At 38.8% G+C, this 15,273-nt stretch overlaps 1 protein-coding gene across 3 annotated transcripts in view; it reads left to right on the top strand.

Moving 5' to 3' along the window:
* Positions 1-14,242, top strand: part of C3H17orf58 (chromosome 3 C17orf58 homolog) — a 42,417-nt gene extending 28,175 nt beyond the window's left edge. For 2 of the 3 annotated variants that reach the window (XM_077328418.1, XM_077328417.1), the window contains exons 2-5: positions 4,411-5,034; positions 7,337-7,417; positions 8,389-8,580; positions 9,626-14,242. In XM_077328418.1, the coding sequence (XP_077184533.1) occupies positions 4,411-5,034; positions 7,337-7,417; positions 8,389-8,580; positions 9,626-9,816 (1,088 nt within the window). In that variant the 3' untranslated portion in view covers positions 9,817-14,242. Of the gene's footprint in view, positions 1-4,410; positions 5,035-7,336; positions 7,418-8,388; positions 8,581-9,625 lie in introns of those variants that run through there. The other variant, XM_077328419.1, reaches the window with a different exon arrangement.
* The last annotated feature ends 1,031 nt before the right edge of the window (positions 14,243-15,273 follow it).

Genomic DNA, 15,273 nt, shown 5'->3' with positions numbered 1-15,273 from the left:
CTCAGTTCCCTGTCCTTCCCCAGGCTCACCCCCGACTCTGCAGGAGTTTCCCTGCCCGGAGCTGGGAACCCCATATCCCTGTCCCCTGCCAGTGTCAGAGGCAGAGGGGAGGGGGAGGGTCTGGCAACCAAAGGCTCCATAGTTCCTAGGAGAGTCATTGTACACAAATAGTTTAATACACAATGCATTTCTTTTTTCTTAGGCAGAAACAGTGAGGTAAGTAGCTTAAATGAGGTAAGTTGCCTACCAGGACTGTGTCTGCCTGGGGACTCAAGGCAGAAAATTGGAGGCTCCAGACCGGATCACCTTACACTCACCCCAGAAATATTAGCTAGAATAAATTTAGCAAGATGAGCCTTGCCTGGAAACAGGAATATTTGTCTGTAATGGAAACATTTTATCAGGCTTGAAGGTACATGACAAGAAGCTGGACCTGCTTGGGTCTGGTTAGTGCCTGGATAGGGGTCCAAAGCCAAAGTTAGTGCCTGGATAGGGGTCCATCCGCTGCTCCATGTGGAGTTGGTACAATCCTAATCCCAGATGTAGCCTCAAGTAAATGAGAAAAAAATTCATTTTTGTCATCAAGCCCTGGCTATGCCACTGTCTATGTACTTTGTAGAATCAGAAATGTATAAATTAAATAAAACAGTTATTTTTGAGGACCAAAAGCTTTTTACCAACTTCCCTAAGTAATGGTACCACATTCATAGTTGCTAAAGGGGCATCCCCCCCCAGGGTAACAAGCATAATGATTATGGGAGGAAACCCCACTTGGACCTGGGATGTTTTAGGTGAGCAGAGCTGGGCAGGACAGGTTGATGGAGTCTGCCTTGGATTGACTCGTCACCAATGTGTTATGATGTTTTTTAACAGACATTTTCTTGTTCTAAATGTTGGAATATGCAAGATCTGTTGTGTGCATGTTTCAATAGCCCTGAAGAATATCCCACAGGGGGATTGGAGGAGATATGTATTTAGCATAGTTAGAATAACAACTTCCAGATATTTTTCAAATAAATAAATAAATAACACACACACATATATATATATATAGTATTAGTATTAGTATTAAACACTGTTCTGTCAAAATTTATGGCTAGTTGTCTTATCAGAAGGGAAATAGGAAAGTGTGGCATAGGGGCTTATTTGTTGACCTAGATCTGGGAGACTCATGTTGTAATCCCTGCTTTGCCCTGGAAGCTTGCTGGGTAACCCTGGACCAGTCAATGTCTACTTAACCTACTTTGCAGGGCTGTTGTTGTGAGGATGAAGCAGAGGAAAGAACAATGATCTTGTATGTCAGAGGAGAAAAACAGGATACGAATAAGATCTATTTGCATCCCTTTCTCTGGATCTCAAACCACGGAAGTGAGCTCATACAGTCCTAGACTTCTTACAATCTGCTTATCACAGGCCAGTAAATACATGGGTAGCTGCTCTTTTCTTCACAGTGTGAGGGGCATACAAATTTGAGAAAGGTCTGGAAGCTGCATTCTTGAGCTGTAATTTAAGATTAAATTGTTATCTCATAGAAAATTATTTATCTCTCTGCATGTCATATTGAGAATGAAAGTCTTAACCTAACAGCAAATTAACAACAACAACAAAAAATCAGGAAATTTCAAGGAAGGTGGAACAATAAAACAAAATAAATCAGCATGTCTAATTGAAAAAGTCAACATTGGCCATTTACTCTGTTTTTCACAGGAATTTTTCCTCATTCCATGGTAATGTTCTGCCTTCATGGGTGGTAGCAGGAAATCTTTACCCTCACCAGTTGTTGTCATGGGAAAGAGATCAGTCAGTGATGAAGTCAACAATCAGGAGATTTAGGAACTGGAACTTAACCAGCAGCCACCCTCAACAATGGGAGCTGCAAACAGTTCATGTAAGATTTCTATGCATATAAGCGGCTTTTCAAATCCTCTATATATTGGCAATCTAAATCTGGAAAGGAAGGGGAGGAGTAATATAAGCACTGACCACCCACCAAATGACCTATCAAAGTAAAGCTCATCTCCAGTGTAATACAAATGTGATACCAGTCTGCTTTGAGTTGGCAATCTGCTTAAATGGGGGGGGGATGTAACTGGTATTTTAGGAGGCTGCAGTCAGCTCCTGGTTCTCAGTTCCTTATTCACACCTCTAGTTCCTTATTCCATACGGCATGGGTCCACCTAGAGGTCAGAGTCCCTTGAATGTGGGAATGTATAATAAGAGGTGGTCCAAAACTTATCTTGGGGTGCAATGGGCATGCACCTGTTCCAATCCCTTATTTAAATCTCCTTCCTAATAAAAGCTTCTTGAAGGCAGAAGCCCTAGGATTGTGTGCTGCGTCATCCGAATCAGCTGTTCCAGGCCAACGCAGCCAGCGCTGCGCCATGGGGGGGGGGGAGGCACAGGCGCCAGTGTGTAACACACAAGATTTTCTGCATTTTTAAGCTGTGTGATGTTCCATCTTGTTGGTAGATTTGTTGCTTTGTTTATCATCTTGGTCTCTAAGTTTATAAATATATTTCAAATAAAAAGGTGAACAGTTATCCTGGAAAAAATCTTATTATTCAAATGTTTTTTGCAAACTGAAGAAGAAATCAAGAACTATGAGAGAGTTTGAAACATGCTGTATCCCAGTGGTCCCCAACCTTTTTCTCACCGGGGACCACTCAACGCTTGACAATTTTACTGAGGCCCAGTGGGGGGGAGGGGTAGTTTACTCCTCTACTCTCAACCACTGCCCTAATGCTCTCTGATCGCTATGGTAATGTTTTAACATCCCTTCAAAATAAGATACAGACACGCCACAACAATGAACATAAGGAACATTTTATTTTCATGGAAATTTTAACTCATGACAATGACAAATCAATGGAAACCCTGAGCTTGTTTCTCTGCAACAAGATAGTCCCATCTGGGAGTGATGGGAGACAATGACACCGGAAGTGTGTTGTAAAGGGCCTGGGGGGGGAAGAAGGCCCACCTCCAATTAGTCGAAGGACCACAAGTGGTCCGCAGTCCACAGGTTGGGGATCGCTACTGTATCCTACAAATCCAGATTCCAAGGGGTTGACCTAAGCATTGTATTCTGAATTTAACTAATGTCAGGAGCTGTGTGTTCAAAAACCAAGATAAAAATATTGCGGGGATATAAGAAAGCAAGGGAGGGATTCCATTTAACATAATGGGATTTCTGAATAAACATGGTTACCGTCAACCATAACACAAGGTTGTATCTTGCACATGAGTCTTAACATTCCTGATGGAGTTCTCAGACAGCTAAGTGGTGCAAGTCAGGGCTTTAAATCTCAGACTAAAGAATTACTCATCCCGTGGGTTGGAAAACCAAATAACTCTGTTTATCAAGTTCTTTTAAACAATCTGATCAGGATGCAATGTGAGCCTTGCTCTCCGGATGCTCACTGGACATTGAATATTCCTTTTTTAGAAAGGGATTTGTTTATAAATTGTGCTTTTAATTTATAACAAAAATAAGGGGGAAAATATTCTGCTTATCCACAGCTGGACTTTTCTGCATTGTGCTTCCTACGGGTTATAGTTCAACAAGAATATGCTAGAACATCCCCTGTGGGCTAGCCTAACATTCTTGCCATTGGAGTGACTAATAACTTTGTGTTTGTTTAAGAAGTTGGCAGAAGAAAGCCTCTAATGGCCTGATCCTGGTGAATACACTGGAATAATTTCACTGTACTGGCACAAAACTGAAATGGATAATTTCACTGGGAAGCTGAGACCCAACCCAGGGCAAAAACTGTAGCAGAGGAGTGCAGCAACAGCAGCCCAACTCAAATACTGTGGTTCCAGCAATATCCCTCAGCTACACATAGGGTCACCATCCTCCAGGAGGGGTCCGGAGTTCTCCTGACATTGTACCTGATCTCCAGACTATACAGAGATAAGTTCTCCTGGAGAAAATGGCGGCTTTGGAAGGTGGAATCTGTGTGATGACATTCCTGCTCATATCCCGCCTCTCCTCAGACCCTGCCCTCCCTAAGCTCCATCCACAAATCTTCAGGAATTCCTTAATTTTAAACCATCATTGGCAAAATGTGTCACACAAGGGCAAGAATATTACAGTTGTTATGTTTAATTTTACATTTGAAACCCATCCTTCCTCCAAGGTACTAGTTTTGTAGCATTGTTGATCAGGAGAAAGGAGAGTTTGTGCAGCCAGTTCCTCCCCATGGTCAATCCTGCAGATTGCCAGGGTTTGCACATAGTTGGGGGGTGAGAGAAGCAGCATGTTCACTTCTGCTCTCCTTCCCTGTACATTATTGAACACATGGAGCTATTGTATGCAATGGGCTACATTAGACTTGTGGACTAGCAGTACTGTCCTAAGCAAAGATGCTTCTTTCTAAGCCCATTTAATCACTCTCATTTATTTGAATGCAGGGTCTCTATATACTGGAAAGACCATCCAGTCCTTCACTAAAGATAATTATGGACCAGTGGGATCCACCCATAAACAGAATAAGTATCCATTAAAAGGCAACATCATTGTGGGAGATGATCATGCTGAGGACCAACCACAGCCTCCAGGAGGTCTGCAGAAGTTGAAAACAGTTGACCCACACCTGCTCTTCTTGGACAAAAGGAAAAAGGTAAAAAATGCAGTGGAGAGCCACATGGGTTTGAGGAAGCAACTTCTTTACCCAATCAAGGGTCTTCCTTCTGAGAACCACGAGGAGGGGCCTCTTCCTGCTGCTTCCTTCAGTCAAACCAACCGAATGCATGCAAACAGGCTTGAGTTGGAAGCCTCCAACAGCATCTCTTCCTATTTCTACCAACCTGTACACTCCCATCATAGAGGCAGGCCGCTGGCTGAAGCCTACACTTTCAAAAACACAAGGTCAGACATTGGCCATAACCCTGGCAACCTGTATCACCTCAACCAACCTGACAAGGTAAATCCCTATTACAGACTCAACATTTCCCTCCAAAATACCACACTATCCTCCTGGCTCACAAACCGGCAGACATCAAAGTTGCTGCATCACTTCATTGTATTAAAAGAAGGTAAGGAAATGCAAGAATTGTGACATACGAATTTGCTTTCTAAAATTTCGCATCTATTTTTTCATGCATTTTTTCACTTGCTCGTCTTCTTTTTGTAAAAAGTAATTTATATAGCCATTATAGCAGATGATATTTTTACTTAGTTGTCATCTGTTTGAGCTTAGTCTTCTCTTTTAAAGTTCCACCATCTGTCCTTTAATCTTGACACTGATTGGTAATAGATTAGCCATTGAACAGTAAATCCTTCATCTTTAATGTCTTGCCAGGACTTAGATTTCCCTTGAGCATTTTATCATAGGTTACTAAGTCATTGTTATTTCTCATATTCTTATCATGATTAGAGACATCAGTGAGGAGTTTGAGGGTCTACATAAGTTCCGTCATGAAAATCCTCAACAGTCCATCTTTAATTAAATGTTTTTTTTCTTGCAATTTGATTATTTTCTTTATCCATTTTCTTTATCCATAAATTTCTTCTAAAATGCTCATTCCAATTTTACTATGTTCTGTTTATTCAATCTGTAATCCAAATCACTTGGTAACTTGATATTTGAAACTGCCAATCCTCCTTTTTTTCCATCTTGAAGTAATCTGAAACTTATCCTGGGTTTCTTGCCAGCTCTATATGAATTTGTTTCTTAGTAACTTTTACAAAATTAATTCTTCTATATGTATTGGCAGCATTTGAAATAAAAAGTTTAATTTTGGAAGTATATTAATTTTTATTGCTGAAATCCTGCCCAACCAAGAGATCCATCTGGATAGATCTGCTTGTATCAATTTCCAGGTGTTTCCAGGTCTTCTGGAAAGATCTGCTAGGATCAATATCCAAGTCTCCTGATAATTATTTTTTTTAAGTTTTAGTTTTGTCCAGTTATATTTATTCCTAAATATTTGATATGATCAGTAGATAATATACAAATTGTAGTCATAACATTTTCATGTTTTGTTAAAAATTTAGTCAGCATTTTTGTCTTTTTCCTATACTACTGTCAACATTTTAACAATTGAATTTCTAAGATTATCTTTTACTATAATATAAACTCTCTTTCGATATGCAATAAAACAAAACATTAAGAACAGACAGTGGTAACAAACTTAATCAGGAAAGGAGAACAAAATAATGTGATGATTATGTTAATACATACATTAAATAGGGCTACTCAAACACCTGCTGGTTCGGCTCACAGACTCTTTACTGATGACAAAGAGCTAACCAAAGAAACAGTGCAAATCTCAGTCAGGGTGTTTTTAAGCTCATTATTTGGTTGTGTTTACATTCATGTTGTCAGTGTTATTTTGTGCACATGCATTTCCCACCCCTTACATCACGTAATTACCTATCTGGACTATCCATGATGCTTGATATTTATTAATCTGTTTGCACCCTGCCCTTCCTTTTGGTTTAAGGCAGCTTTCAGGTAATAACTGCAACATTACAGATTAAAAAAAAGATTAAATGCAACCCCCAAATAACTCCTCTTCAATGCCCTAGGTAGAATAAACTTGCCTACTGCAAAACAAGGTGATTAAACTCCATGGCAAGGAAATGAAGGTTCACCACTGCAGCTGCTGTATGGCTTCATGGTGGACAAACAACTAGATTGGACACTCAGCTTGCAGGTGACTGTGGCTGGGAAACATGGTGCATTAATTTGTTGAATATGTTCCCTGAGAAGTTTTCAGCTTCCCTAATAACATGAACTGAGCTTAGTTAATGTTGATTTCTTAACATAGAATATGAGCAGTAGCATTCCCCTCCATCCTGCTGCAGACTTCTGACTCTTCCCTCATGTTGTTCCTTTGTGGTCATCCTGCCAGTCATTCTGGTGCAGCACTGGTGGGGCCAGAGGCAAAGAAATCCACTTCTGCTGATGGAAATCCCTTCCAGTGGCAGCCATTTACTGTGGGAATCCAAGACTCGATTTTGAAGATATGAATAGATTGCTGCCTTGCTTTTTACCAGTTGTCAAAAGTCCTTGTTCAATAACTACAGGAGGGAAGATGTAATGAAATAATCAAAAAGATCATGCACTCACAGGATGCCTATAATCAAACAAGCAACAAGATGGTTTACAATGCATAGGGGAGGAACAACAGATACTTATGAGGCTTAACTCCAGCATAACATAGTAGGAACTGCTGCAGGTTTTGGTCCTGCTGAAACTTACTGAGATGCTGCTGAATATGGCTGTTCATGTACTGATCTGCTTCAGTGTTTGTGCTCTCTAATTGTTAAAACCCTACTCCTCCAATTGAGTAAGTACACCTTTAGCTTCCAGCTATTTGGTTCTTGTTCTAGAAGCTGACAATGCAGAGGTGTGCCTGACTGATTGCAGGAGGGACCATGAGGAGGTGGAGGCCTACTGTACCAGTGAATTTGGTAAGATCGTCCAGCTCCAAGTAACCTGGCCAGGCATCGCTTAGGGCAACTTGCAGGCTTTTGTTACTGGCACATATAATTTCCCCTCCAGGCTTGTGTCAATCTAAGCCATTGTTAGAGGGTACGCATAGAATCATTATCTTGGCCCTCACAACATATCTCCTTTACTAATTACAATTAATTCTGCTGTATGTCTTATTGTGTAGATGTGAATTTTAAATGACTGATTTTCTTTTGAGTGGACCAGTGTGCTGCGAGATAGGGGCACAGTAACTGAATATAGGTAAAATTTCACAGTATCTTCTTTCTGTGCCCGAAACTTTTCCAGGAAAATGCTGAGCAACTTTGCAAAGCCACCCTCTCTCTCAGCTGCTGTAGTATCATAGACGGGAGCCCTCTTACTCCTGAGATCTAATTCCTAGACTTCTGGCATTTTAGTGTGTGCAGGTCTTATGTTGCAACTTCTTAAAAGGTTAACAATATGGCCATTCTTTGTATTCAAACACAATTTTTATAGTGTCATTTTAAATGTAACCCACTCTATGCTTTCTGGCTCCATCAGGATGAAATAAATATACCTTTATGCAGCAACGTTGCTAGTTCCATCCTTTGACATTTCATCATGTTGAGAAAGGCGTGAGTGTGTCCTTTACAGCAGTAGATGTACTTTGCTGTTTATGCAGCATGAATGTGGTGAAATGCCTTACTGCTGGGTTCAGCTGTGGGTAAGGTCACACTTACAGTGACATAAGCCTTTGGTTTTGCAAAGATTGCAGGTGATAAACTTGTCAGTTTGCAAGGACAATGTACAAGGAGCATCTTATTTAACCCATATTCTCTTCCATTATACACTTTACAGTTTAGTGAGGATGAATGTTTTTATTCAGTGGCTCTTGGATTCATCTGGCTTCACATCATTACAAGGATGAACAACAGCCCACTGGATTCCCTCCTTTTCTTTTTCAAAACAGTGGTGAATGGGATTGTTCATGATGTCAATGTGGTGCAGAAAGGGATGCGCTTGGTGGTGATGTTGGTAAACCGCAATGGACTCTACAAAATTAATCGCCTGTTCACCAACCCCGATGGCTTCTTCTTTCGAGTTCACGTACTAGTTGTGGATGCCCTATATTGCAGGAGACCCTGCCCAGACTTCAAACTTGGTAACACGCTATTTCCATTTATCCTCTTTTTTATTCAGGTTACCTTTAAGGGGAATAGGAAGGGGGTGGTTTCCATTTAATTTACATGAAAGGAGCAGGCACCATGGTCCTAAAAACAATGAAAAGCTGTTTCAGGTGTGTGTATAATAGCATTTAGTTACTAAAAGAGGTTTAAAAATAATGCACAAAGGGATGGGTCCAAAGTACAGGAAACAGAACAAAACTCATGGGATTGGACCTTCCTGCCACGTCTTGCCACCCCACTGCAGTCTCCCCGAGGCCCTTTAAATTAGGCTTCTGATCAGGAAACACTTAACAGCAACCCAGGGCAAAGTGGGAAGAAGCAATGGTTTAGGACCAGCTGCCTTTCTCAGCATCTTTATGGGTGGTCTTTCCTTTCTCAACAGCAGAAAACCTGGTCTATCATTTCATGTCATGACCTATTTGTCATTATGGCAGCAGAAGACTCTTGGGGAATCCATCCCAAAGTATTTATTCCTCAGTTTTCTTTCAGTGAAGGCTGTCTTCATATAATGAGGCACATTGACTTGAGTAGCAGAGGTGTAACATTGGAAACATTTTCCTTTGGGATATGTTCCTTCAGTCTTTTATGCACCCAGCACTGCTTAATAACATCATTTATTGGAGGAGTCATATGACATGAGATATTGTTAGCAAGGGAAACAGAGGAAACAGAATGATTGCTGAAGGGATCTTCTCCTAAAGAGATCTTCTCCTATCCGAGTCAAAACAATCCAGAGCAGTTTGTAGACCTTTAGTAGATGTCAAGTACATGAGCCAATCACTGTCACAGTATGTTTATTCACAGTATGTTTATTCCCCCATTGGGGAACCAAAGCAGCTTATATAATTGTTCTCTCCTCAACCATGTCAGGTAGGTAAAGCTGAGTTTTTACAACAGGCCCAATTACTCCGCAATCTTCCTTGGAAAAGTGGGGATTCAACTGCTATCCTTCCAGATCCTGATTCAGCACTGTAATCACCACACCACAATGGCTTGCTCAGTGCTACTTCTGTTTTGCAGGCAGCAGATACATTGTGATGGGTGACATCTACCACAGGAGACAGCAGTTACCGAGAGCTCTGCAAGAGCATCTAAGAGGGCATCTGAGACCTGGAGATGGGTTGCTTTGGAGTGGGAGTAGCTATGTGAAGAGATTCAACAAAAGGCGGGATCAGAAAGTTCAAGCAGCAGCTCACCATACCTGCAGATGAGCATGCAGTGCAGCCACAGCCCAAGCAGCTTAGGGGCCGGTCTGTCAGGAAAAAAATGGCCCCTTCTTTCATCACGATTTGATACACCTTCTCTATAAAGATAGTCTTCTGGTCCTGCTTAAAGGCAAAAAGTAAAGGGGTACAGAGGCATGTGCTTTCCCACAGCTTGAAATTTGATGTCCACAGAAATGCCGCAGTAAACTAATTCGTATTTCAAGGTATATAGCTTTTTTGCAGGAATTTCTTAACTCTTAATGTAAACATTGATGGGCATCTACTCTTGCGATTATAGCAAAATTTATTCTAACCATATTATATCTGAGGGATGAACATTTAATCAAAAGCTGTCTCAGCTTTCGGTGAGTAGGCAAAATCAATACTCCTTGGGAGCTGTAGCTTGAATATTACAAACACACAGAGCTCATATGGTGAGGATGCTACAGTACTTCCAAAGCATGATTTAATATGTTTCCTCACTGTTTCTTGTAAATGAGAATTAGACGCTGAAACGGTAGATAAAAGTTAAAAGACAAACTTCTGGATTAAAAAGGCCATTTTGTCTAATTTTCACTGTGTTTTCTTCTAAAATGAAGCATTTCAAGGATTCTTGTCATCTAGAAGTACAATAACACTGATGATAATAATTAATAAATAATAATTATCATCAGTGTTATTGTAGTCCTAGATGACAAGAATGCTTGAAATGCTTAGTTTTAGAAGAAAATTGGAAACAAATGGAAGATGAAATGGCCTTTTTATCGATAATATGATTTTTGAATTTATATACTGCTCCCAGATGGCTCAGAGAAGTGTACAATAGTAAATACTAAATAACCTAAGTATAAAACTGAATTATAGGTACCATACTGATGAAAAAAAGCTTACCTTATGGGGTTAAAGCCTTAAACTTTACTAATAGAAGAAATCCTTCTTCTCTTTCATAGGCTGATAAATCTTCTAAGCAGTATAGCAACATGCTTAGTTTATAAATCAAGTGCCTATCAGTTATTCACAGCTGTGCTCAGGGTAAGGCTCAGGGTAAGGTACGGGAGTTAGTGTTGCCTCTGCACATTTAGAAAATGTAATGTTCAAGATACAGCTTCCAATTAATATTGATTTTGTCTACTGAGTGTTTGATTTTTTCACACTGTGTACCCTCCTTGTTGGTTGTCTCTCAGCTTTCTAGGAAGTTTTCACAGGTTAAAAATCAACATGTTACAAACAATACTTGCTAAATACCTAGGCAAATATTGATATGAATGATGAAACATTATGATAGAACAAACACACATTTGTGTTATTTTGTGAAGGAATACTAAAAGATTATACAGTGCATCTTTCCAATTATGTTATGGGATAAATTCTTCTTAAAATTGAAATTGAGATATTCAGTTTTTAATGGGTTTCAGAACAAGACTGTCAGATTATGTATTTAGTCTGAAAGCAACTATATTTTGTCACTTTGTTAAATAATCAAATCTTCATAATGAATGAATGAAAAGAAAGTAAAAGTGTTTAGTTCAAATGCTGCAGTGCAACACTGGTTTTACTTGTCAGTTAAAAAGGCAGGTGTCCATGTTTACCAAGCATGCGTATTAATTTAGAGTTCACTGTCTACATTACTTGATATGGATTTTGTTTCTTTAGAACTGCAAACATCTGCAACAGGAAAAAAAACATTCCTTTCCCTTTCTCCTTATTCAGAAAAATTGGTGTTTCAACCTTATTCTTTGGCCACACACTAAGATTACATGCTCAGAGTCACCCTTTAACAAAAATGTAATTATCCCCCTGCTATGCAGAACAGTGTGTGAGTAGAATGGCTTTCTCTCCAGAGTAAGCTTCTTGTGTTAACAACCTCTTCATCTACTGACTGCACTTCAAACATGGAATGAGCAGATAGCTGTCTGCCTTACTGGGCAGTCTCATTAGCAAATTGCCTAGAAAAACAAATCATTCAAAGATTTGAGGTGTTCTTAAAGTGCTCTTTGTATATAGGTAATGAATAAATTGAAATCTAAGTATACATCCTATAGATTTAAACTTTAAAGAGTAGTAATTCACAGGAATTAGTCATTGTTATTGAAAGATGTCTTCGGGCGAGAGGAAAGTTGATCCAAGACACACTGATTTGGATAACATGGGAAGTGCAGGGAATCAGAAAAAAAAAGTTTAAACTCAAGTAGAGATGAGAGCAAAGATGAGTAAGAATAAAATACTAAGCACATGGAACATGGAAAAGGAATGGAGAAATTCACTAGCATTTTCTGACATAGTTATTTAACCATTCAATTACAAGTGCTGGCTGGAATGACCTGGGAAAAACTGTGACTGTATGCTGGCAAAATATGATTAAAACTGTTTCTTTGCTACAGCTGTTATGAACATCTATCAGGTTAATGAATTTGTTAAGGGAAGGGATAAAGTTAGTTAAGATACTGTTGGGAAAACAACACAATTACGGTAAAATGTGAAAAATATTGAGGTATTGTGAATTTTTGTCATTTTTGTCAAAATTTGTCAAAATGAAACTTCCAGGCGGTAGGCCAGATAAATAGGAGAGTGTGCATAAATACAGAAAATAGTCTGAATAAATATGGGGTAGTGTAGTTACTTTTCTACATATATTCAGACTATTTTCTGTATTTAACTGGACTGAATGCCTGTGATGCCAGATTACCAGCCCCCATAAAGCTTCCATTACAAACCGAAAGGACAACCTGTAAGAGCATCACTATATGCTTGCATTTCATTCTCCAAATACGGTAGCCGTCCAAGCTCCACAGAAAACCACCCTCAAAAGAGCACATCTGTGGCACTGTAAAAGTTGGCAAACTTATTTCTTGATCAAGGCATTCTATCTACAAAGAAAGTTTTTATTTGTAATGAAATTTGCTTGTTTGCCTGTTTTGATTTGATTTCACAGTTATGTGCATCTCCCATGTTGTTGCAACATATCTTAATATTTACACAGCTGCCTTTTTTCTCCTTACACTCATAGAAGGACTGTTTTACATCTCACACTTCCTACTGCACATGAGAAGCAAATCTGAATTCTAAAGTTGTGTAATCACCTTTACAAATCGCGCGAATTATGACTGAAATTTTAAAAATTCAATGTATGTATTATTGGTTAGAATAGCAATTTTAGAAATCTATAAAACAAGCAAAAGCCACAAAATTAATTTCCTGCTTCTTCAGCTTTTCAAAATACTACCCTCAAATATTCTGTATTGTGGCACAAGAAGATAGATTTCCTCTCATTTTGCTGCCAATTTCCTGTAACCTTTTTCTATATCAGCCTCTGTAATCTTTTGGAGACGAGTATGTCACTTCTAATGGTATTAACCATTTTGCAGCCATCAGATGGGATTCACAGGTGGTCTAGTGAAGATTGATTTACTGTCACTGATTCTGTATTATCAAATTATAAATATTTGAATGACTGTTTATATTTCACTTTTGAGTTCACTCTCCTTTTTAGAGGAAAATCCTGGTTACATCTGCAGTTATCCCCACCCTCCCATGTATGGTTGGGGGTAGAGGGTAACACGGGAAAAACTGGCTCTGTTCATGACTGGGTCACTGGATTATTAAATAAAGGGTGTCCGCAGAGAGCATCCTAGACTATATGCTCCCCCCCAGCAAATATACTTTTACAATTTTTGGGAAATTTTCTTGGTTCAACCAATCCTTTCCCTAAATGTGTCAATCACTCAGAAGAGAACCAAACTGATTGTGAACTAAAGTTAAAATGAAATAAACTTTAGAGTGGCTGTTTATGTGAAATCAAAAGTAAGTAGTACACTGAAACTAGCAAAAAGATAGATCCAAAACCTTCTGAATTTATAAAAGAAATTGCTACTAACAAGAATAAGGTATTCTTAATAAAATGGTTGTGAGCTTATATTTCTGAACCTAAATTGAGATTCAGATGGCTGCAGTCTTCCCGCTGCAGCCTTGTTACCCACAGAAAGAAGAACTAGGGATCCTTGGGAGCAAGGTGGTACAGGAGTCTGTAACCATTCCACAGAAATTGCATATCCCCTTTACAGGAGTGGAAATGCCTTCTCTCAGGGCAAGGGATGTTTGTGTTGGCTCTAACACATGGATCAGATTCACAGAGTTTTTACAGGACCACTTGTAATATTGCATTCTATGTTGCATTGCTTTCATGGTTGACATAAGCCTGGTGTTGCTACTCAAGATAATTCCATTCCAAGTTGAGCGTCCATTTATAAGCCCTAATCCATCATAAAAACAAAATGAGCAGTTGGAAGTTTTTGAGCTCTATTTAGGCATGGAATACCAAATTCTTCACTCTGACTGAGGAGCTGTGATTAAGGAGTAACCTCAGTGGGTTCATGATGCTTTGTATTCACCTTAAAACATGGCTCAACAAGTGAACATTCTGACAGTTTGTAATAATGGAGGTGTTAGAAAGGGGGAAAAAAGCAAATATTCTGCACATTGTTTGATTTTAAAAAAAGAGGAAAGTATAATTTTCTTTATTCCTTTTACAGAAGTGGCATTTAAAATGTACACACATTACACTGGCTCATAAATAAAACTTTTCAAAAAACTAAAAATTACCATAGTTGATACAGCTAAGAACTGTCTTTATATATTACAAAGTAGTAGGAAAAATGATGAGTCTTGATAAAAAGTGTATGAAAGTAGCATTTTCTTCATTTCAGAATTATTTATATGAAAAATTCCCAAGAACTTTTTGCACAGTACGGCAAAGCCTAGTGCTACACAGATTATTCTAAACAACTACTGTTTCTTTAGTAACTCCACCAAATCTGATATCCAACAACATTACTTTATTTGTCTAAGATGAAATGTCCTATTATGTACAAAAGTTATTTTTCAGTTTGTCACAACTGGTTAAAAACATTGATCTACTGCCTACGGGTAGGAAATGTCTTGTCTCAATATGGTTTTTTCCATGTCAGCCATATGGACGAATATTACAGAAATACTGAGAAGAGACAGTATTTGTAGGGTTAAAGTTGAAAAATTTCCTTCTTTTATAAACATAATGCATACAATATGTAGCATCCTTTGGGAAAAGTCCTAAGTCAACATATTCTAAAATGCAGTTCTCTTTAACCCCTCTAGTTTCTAAGAAGCATAAATGGATGCTTTTTCACAATGAACATTTAACTTCCTTTTGATTTCACATTGGTTAAATGTCAGCAGCTATGTACACAAGCATAGGCTTTCTTAGGCAAAATTAATCCAAAATAATCTGTACACCTGAGCCGGTACTTATAAGAAAACTGTGATCGACAGGGGTGTTTAGGAAAGTAACAGGAAAGGTTCTTGCATAGCAGGGTGAGATTACACCCAAGGAAAGCTTATCCATTATCAAATAAATTCCAAATCACTGAAGGACAAAATCGTGAATTAGTGCAAAGTCTAGTCAAAATGGGTACAGAGCTACAGAAATTA

Source organism: Paroedura picta, chromosome 3, assembly GCF_049243985.1.
Source record: "Paroedura picta isolate Pp20150507F chromosome 3, Ppicta_v3.0, whole genome shotgun sequence".
Taxonomy (NCBI): Eukaryota; Metazoa; Chordata; class Lepidosauria; order Squamata; family Gekkonidae; genus Paroedura; species Paroedura picta.
This window is presented reverse-complemented; position numbering and strand designations above follow the sequence as displayed.